General features: G+C 36.1%; 1 protein-coding gene across 1 annotated transcript; it reads left to right on the top strand.

The window, feature by feature from the left end:
• The first annotated feature begins 2,822 nt into the window (after nt 1–2,822).
• Nucleotides 2,823–4,619, top strand: hbe1.L (hemoglobin subunit epsilon 1 L homeolog). Its single transcript, NM_001093820.2, is given in 3 exon segments — nt 2,823–2,969; nt 3,319–3,541; nt 4,391–4,619. Coding segments are annotated over 3 exon segments (444 nt in total). The 5' UTR covers nt 2,823–2,877; the 3' UTR covers nt 4,520–4,619.
• The last annotated feature ends 3,434 nt before the right edge of the window (nt 4,620–8,053 follow it).

The following is an 8,053-nucleotide window of genomic DNA, read 5'->3' as shown; positions in this document are numbered from 1 at the left end:
TATTATGCCCCGAAGCTGCTAAGGGCCCAAATCCATAAAAAAATCCAGCTAAAACCTGTCAAGGTCATGTTGAAGTCAATGGCAGAGGTTCCTTGAACCATTTGAAGATGTTTTTTGCCTTAAAGGGATACTGTCATGGAAAAAAAAATTTCAAAATGAATCGGTTAATAGTGCTGCTCCAGCAGAATTCTGCACTGAAATCCATTTCTCAAAAGAGCAAACAGATTTGTTTATATTCAATTTTGAAATCTGACATGGGGCTAGACATTTTGTCAATTTCCCAGCTGCCCCTGGTCATGTGACTTGTGCCTGCACTTTAGGAGAGAAATGCTTTCTGGCAGGCTGCTGTTTTTCCTTTTCAATGTAACTGAATGTGTCTCAGTGAGACATGGGTTTTTACTATTGAGTGTTGTTCTTAGATCTACCAGACAGCTGTTATCTTGTTTTAGGGAGCTGCTATCTGGTTACCTTCCCATTGTTCTTTTGTTTGGCTGCTGGGGGGGAAGGGAGGGGTGATATCACTCCAACTTGCAGTACAGCAGTAAAGAGTGATTGAAGTTTATCAGAGCACAAGTCACATGACCAGGGGCAGCTGGGAAATTGACAATATGTCTAGCCCCATGTCAGATTTCAAAATTGAATATAAAAAAATCTGTTTGCTCTTTTGAGAAATGGATTTCAGTGCAGAATTCTGCTGGAGCAGCACTATTAACTGATTCATTTTGGGGAAAAAAAATTACAGTATCCCTTTAATGATTTTTTGGGTTGTTTACTGTTTTCGCTCAAAAACTATTCAAAGTTTTTTCGCTGATAACTCCATGAATTTGGGTAGTCAAGTTTTCCCCCCGGTTGCATTCATTCGCGTTTTTTCTATTTTAGGCTTTTTTTTAATTTTTATAAATAAGCAAAGATTTGAGTTGTGAGTTTATTCGAAGGAAAAAAACTCACAAACTGGACCTTTAATAAAACATTAAATAAATCCAAAAGGATTGTTTCCCCACAAATAAGGTTTAATTATATCTTAATTAGGATTGAGTACAAGGTAATGTTTTATTATTAGAGAAAAAGGAAACAAATGAATTACATTTTTAAAATTTGTAATTATTTAATTAAAATGGAGTCTATGGGAGCTGACCTTCCCATAATTCTGAGGTTTCTGGATAACAGGTTTCTGGATAATTAATCCGACATCTGTAAATAGTTATAGTAATATTTCATTAGCCTAGTGGCAAGTGGACATTTAAACCTACCATCCCTGTAAACACTTGTGTTTATACTGTGCTTAAAAGTTATTTGATGACTTAGTTAAAAACTCTTAAAATATGCAGTAGGGTGTACAGTTATTCTTATATAATGTCTTGTAAATCATCTTGTTATACTGTTATATTTTTAAAGACCAGGCTTTGACTTATTAGATGGATTTGTGAAAACCAGTTTAATTACAAAGAGGTAAACCCGTGTACCCCTGTGTTCAGCTCCGTGTGCTCAGCCTCCAGCGTCCCCACTGTAGTATAGGTTCAATCCGCAATTCAATCAGGTGGCACTCCGGATGAAATAGAAGAGGTTTATTGCAACAAGAGGGTTAATAACATCAATAACATCGCCTTACAAGTTTCTGGAAAAAGGCTCCCTTAATCATAGGCATGATGCCTATAATTAAGGGAGCCTTTTTCCCAAAACTCGTAAGGCGATGTTGTTAACCCTCTTGTAGCAATAAACCTCTTCTATAACCTAATTAAAGAGAGGCACCTAAAATTTAACTGAAATTATTTATACTAAATTATAATTTATATATAGGAGTGTGTCTGTATATATAGAACTGCACTTTAGCTCTAGTGAAAAGCAAAGTATTAGGGGCACAGTTACTAAGCTCAAGTGAAGGATTCGAAGTAAAAAAACTTTGAATTTCAAAGGTTTTTTTTGGGTACTTTGACCATCGAATAGGCTACTTCGACCTTCAACTATGACTTCTACTTCGATTCGAACAATTCAAACTAAAAATCGTTCAGTCAAAGTACTGTCTCTTTAAAAAAAACTTCGACTACCTACTTCGCCACTTTAAACCTACCGAGCTACAATGTTAGCCTATGGGGACCATCCCCATAAGTTTTCTAAGCTTTTTCTGATCGAAGGGAAATCCTTCGATCGATGGATTAAAATCCTTCGAATCGTTTCATCGATTTTTCCTTCGATCGATCGAAGTGTTTGCGGTAAATCCTTCCACTTCGATATTCAAAGTCGAAGGATTTTACTTGGAGGGTCGAATATCAAGGGTTAATTATAGGTAATAAAAACTGTGGACTATTTTTAATAAACACTATTACCTCTATCTGAGAGTTAATCTATGTATATACTGTACATATATATATATATATAGATATATATATCCAGAAAAAATGATTAAGTGCACAATGTACCTAATACAATTCATTTTATTTAAAATGAACAATCAACAGTAATAATTTGAATTTTTCAGCAATCTCTATTAAAAGTTGAATTTTGCATGGAACCTTCAAACACGTGATTATTGAATGTGAATACCCGTCTTTTCACTAATACCCTCTATCTACTGGTAAGTGCTTTTTAAGTTTGTTTCATATTTTTATAAAGAATCAACTTATCAATAATTTAATAATTTTAATACATGAATATATGTATTAAAACTTATACATAAGATATAATAGATTTGGGTAAAAAAATAGTTTTGAAGTCAGTAGGGTCCGAGCTGTAAAGGAGGGTGGAGGAATGAAAATATGACACAGCAGAAATGCACACTGGGTGTGACTCAGCATGGCCATATAAAGCAAGGCCAACAACTCCAAGGGATAGAAGCCTCTTACTTTTCATTTTTTGAAGCAACTTCCATCTACAGCCACCATGGTCCACCTGTCAGCTGATGAGAAATCCGCCATTAATGCCGTATGGTCCAAGGTCAGCATTGAAAATGATGGCCATGATGCCCTCACCAGGTAACTGAAACACATTGCTCATGGCTTAAAATCGTTTTATTTTAGGGGTTTAGAGACTGAGTTAAATAGACCCTAGAGGTTCTAGCACTATGATAGCAAACATTTAAATGTAAAATTATTTTAAATGTATCTAGTAGTTGCCGTCCAACAACACTCCTGCTGCTCCATGAGTGACAAAGTACATAAATGCCCTTTTTCTATATGCTGAAATAAAGGGGTTTGCCTGATATATTAAATATTGCATTGAGAAAGATTTATTTTTATTAATGTAAATATTTCAGTATTCTTTAACATTGCTTAAGATAATTATAATAACTCATCATTTTCAAATGATGTAACATTTCTACAGGCTGCTGGTTGTCTACCCCTGGACCCAGAGGTATTTCAGCAGCTTCGGAAACCTCTCCAATGTGGCTGCCATCTCTGGAAATGCCAAGGTTCGTGCCCATGGCAAGAAGGTTTTGTCTTCTGTTGATGAAGCCATCCACCATATAGATGATGTCAAGCACTTCCTTTCCAGTCTGAGCAAGAAACACGCTCAGGAACTCCACGTGGACCCCGAAAACTTCAAGGTATGGGTTATAACCTTATAAAATTCTTAGGCACACTTTTCTGTTTTCAGTTTATTTTAATTACAATATATAACAATTAAACATGACTCTGTATGAGAAGAGAATACAGCCATGAAGTATCTCCAGTATTTATTTAATTACATAAAAGTATTCCAGTATAGTTAACCATATTAACTAATGAGCAATTTGTTCTGATCGGTGTACTTCAAGTTAAAGTCAAAGATCTGATTTGATTCTAGGGTTAAGTCGCTGTGTTAGTAAATCAGCTTATTAGTTTTCATACTAAAAGGGAACCATTGCTCATATCCATTAAAATGTAGTGGACTATTAAAAAATAGTTTTTGACTTTTAATTGTTGAGACATAATTAAGTGGAATATGTTTTATAATAGGATCTTCCCTTTAATGCAGACATACTGTACACAAAATTGTTCTTGAGAACTATAATGAGATATAGTTTTCTGTTTGTGTATGCTTGCATCTAAAATATACTCTTGAGTTTTAAATGTTTTTATTAAACTGCTTCATAGCTAAGGGTTTATTTAACATATATTTGAATAAACATTATTTGCTGTTTGTGTGATATGCCTTCTTATTTACATAAGTGAGCATAATAGCTCATGTATAAACAGTGGGCAAATTTGCACCTGGGCAGCAACCCATAGAAACAAATCACTGGCTAGCTTTTTTCAGCCAGCTGCAGGTTGAACAACAAGAGCAAACATTATATTGGTTGCCATGAGTTACTGCCCAGGTGCAAATTTGCCCACTGTTTATAAAAAAGCCCAACTGTGTTAAAGGAAGGAATAAAGGAAGACTTTTAACATTTTAATGTTTGTCACTTTCACAGCGTCTTGCTGATGTGCTTGTTATTGTCTTGGCTGGCAAACTGGGAGCTTCCTTCACTCCTCAAGTTCAAGCTGCCTGGGAGAAGTTCAGCGCTGGACTGGTGGCTGCTCTTAGCCATGGCTACTTCTAAAGAATTTTGTTTCATACAAAGTCCAACAACTGCTTGTCTGTGATAAAGATGATTCTATAACAACACAATAAGTGTTAATAAAGCTTTCTTGTCAAACTTCTAAAAGAATGAGTTGTTCAATTACTTCAAGCAGAAGTAGAACACGTGTTTACCTAATATGGATATAAGATATGAGATTGCTATCAGATATTTAAACTCTGAGGGAACCTATATTAATGGGAATAATAACAATCCTTAATGTCATGATTTCTGAAAACTCATTACACACAGTGTAGACTTAATCACATTTGATTCACAAATCACCATCACTCTATCCTTCAAATTTCTATATCACTGCTAATATTTTTGCTAATTCTAGCTAGTGGCTAAATTACAGTATATATATATATATATATATATATATATATATATATATTCCCTTAGCACCTAACTATCTGTTTGCTAGTTGCATTGTTTGCAAGATGACGTATAAACTAACAGGGCCATCAGGGCAATGCCCTTGTATCATTCCACGAGTAGCACCCTTTGGGGGTGAGAGTTTGTACCTGCCACTTACTACAGGTATGGGACCTGTTATCCAGAATGCTCAGGACCTGGGGTTTTCTGGATACCAGATCTTTCTGTAATTTGAATCTTCTTACCTTAAGTCTACTAGACAATTATTTAAACATTAAATAAACCCAATAGGCTGGTTTTGCTTACAATAAGGATTGATTATATCTTAGTTGGGATCAGGTACAAAGTACTGTTTTATTATTACAGAAAAAAAGGAAATCATTTTTAAAAACTTGGATTATTTGAATAAAATTGGATCTATGGGAGATGGCCTTTCCATAATTCAGAGCTTTCTGGATAATGGGTTTCCGGATTATGGATTCCAAACCTGTATATGTTACAGCATATAAATGTTTCTTAAACATACATAGCAAGATATAACAACTGAATAGCATACAATTCAAATCAACCAATGAGGCACATTTGGATTAATATATTCAAATTCAAGGGAACGTATCAACATTTAACCCAATGTCTTTCAAACTTGTTTACCTCCCTTCTGGCTGGTGATCCTTGAAATGCTGTAATGCTGCTATGGTTAAGGTTATGGGTAAGCTTTTTGGCAATTAAAGTGGTAAAGAAGAATGAAAGGATTGGGGAATTGATCAAGAGCTCCTAATAGATGGAGAGGCCTGAGCAGACTGATTATGGCTTTATTGGATTCACCTGCAGCCTGCAGGGATTGAACTCCCAAACACTTCGACTGTATGCAAGGTACTGACTGTTGTTCACCTGTTGCTTTATGGCCAAACCTCTGTTTGCTATATTTCCACAAGTACCCCTGCTCGTATCACAATGCAGTGCAAAGGTAAGTTATTTTTGACAGATTACTATACTATATATTACTATACTGCATATACATATACAGTATACTATACTATTTTCAATGTTTGCTTCTATTGCATTTACTGTAGTAAAAATACAATTTGAAGTTACTGCCATTTAGAATATGACTGCTCTGAGCATCTCTGAAGTTCATCAATGTTATTTCGTTGAAGTGGATTTATACTAGGTGCATTTCTACAGTTCTTTGCCGCAGCAATGCACAGTATTATTTATATCCATAAAACCACTACAGCCTGTGGTCCTTTTAAATAGAAGCTATACCCCTTAATATTGCAGGTCTTTATAAAAATAAATAATTTTTTAAGCTCATTTAAAACACCATTCTCATATTAATAAGCATTTTCAATACACCTTTAAGTTAACATTTATGTTATAGAATGCCCTGTTCCTAGTAACTTTGCAATTGGATTTTATTATCTTTTATAGTTTTATAGTTTATTTGCCTTTCTCTTCTGTCTCTTTCCAGCTTTCAAATGGTGGTCACTGACCCCACCAGCCAAAAACGAATGCTACGTGAGGCTACAATTATTTTTGTTATTGTTACTTTTCTTTCTATCTAGGCCCCTACTATTCATATTGCCATCTCATGTTCAGACTACTGCCTGGATGCTAGGATAAATAAGACCCTAGCAACCAGATAGCTGCTGAAATACCAAATGGAGAGCTGCAGAACAAACAGTTAAATTACTGAAAAAACATAAAAATTTTCAGATTGCATTGTCTCAGAATATCAATGTCTACATTATATTATTTAAAGGTGAACTACCCCTTTAATATTTTGTGTATCACTGCTGCTATGTAGTATATAAATGATGTGTATATCTGCAGCACTGCAGCTCACCATTATTATGATGCTATTAACCTGCTATGTAGCTACATTACAATGCAGAATTTATTGTTGTTTCAACATGACATGTAGTGTAGCTGGGGTGTAGGGCTATTGTAGAGTGGCTCCTGTTGCAGCGACAGTGTGGGCCCCCTGTTGGCATAGTGTGGTTGTGGCATAGCTACTGTTAAAATGCATTACTGTTGCAGCATGACTTTTTTTGCAGCATGACTTTTTTTGCAGCATACTGCTGTTGCAGAATTGCTCCCATTGCAGCATACAGCTGTTGCAGTATGGATATTGTTTTTGTAAACTTTTATGGCGTTTACAGTTAATATGCATTTGCGGTTTATGATTTGCTCATATCTTTGCATTAACATGTATAGCAGCTTGTAGTGTTCTTGTAATTATTGTGTTCTACTCTCTCTGAATGCAGATTTGTGGTTATATTTGTATTTATATTTTGTTGGCTAAATCTTGTTCTAAAACTTGGAATTTTGGATATATCCCATGAGTGAATGTTGACATGGACAGCCAGGGAAAAGGAAAATTGTAATTCCTAAATACTGTAATCTGGGCATCCAGATCTCAAAGACACTCCTGATGGGAAGGGTCTCTCGCTCATCGATATCTATATCATATGTAGTATGATTAATAGCAATTACATTTTCCCGTGTTTGCTTTTTTCATAGGTTGGCAATCTCCGCTTGGTTGTATTTCTTGGGAAAAGTGTCCCTGACCAAATAATTGACATAACGGTTTCCTTTGTAGCCTCTAGGCCTATGTAACATGTCGTTTCTCCTGTCAGAGGGGTGAATTTTAGTCCAAAAATTTAGGGTGGATTGTAAATTGTACTCTAAACAGAGCCGGGGCAAGTCGGGCAGGCGCCCTAGGCTTCTGCGTATGCGCGAATAGACGCTCGTACACATGAGCACTTGCACAGATGGGAACAAGTGGCCGATCGGCAGAGAAGGGACCGGACTAGGGGTAGGAGTAAGTACGTGCCTGGCGCCCCTCCACCTTTGCACCCTAGACACGTGCATACTCTGCCTACCCCTAGTTCCGACCTTGACCTTTAAAAGTTATTTTACACATCTTTATTAATATGCCCTTTTGTGATATTATTAAAATTGAGCACCATCCGTCAGCCACTAGGCTCCCCAGCTCCTAGTAAGATGAATATTTAATACAGGTTATATAGGACACCTACTCGCAGGTCCCTTTTTTGGAGATGGAGGGGATCCAGGGAGGTTCGGGGCATCCAGTAAACAGTGAGTTGCTGCCATCAGAGACACATTTCTCTCCCA

This window comes from Xenopus laevis, chromosome 9_10L (genome assembly GCF_017654675.1).
Source record: "Xenopus laevis strain J_2021 chromosome 9_10L, Xenopus_laevis_v10.1, whole genome shotgun sequence".
NCBI classification, from domain to species: domain Eukaryota; kingdom Metazoa; phylum Chordata; class Amphibia; order Anura; family Pipidae; genus Xenopus; species Xenopus laevis.
Note: the sequence above shows the minus strand (reverse complement) of the source record. Positions and strands in the feature narration are given on the sequence as shown.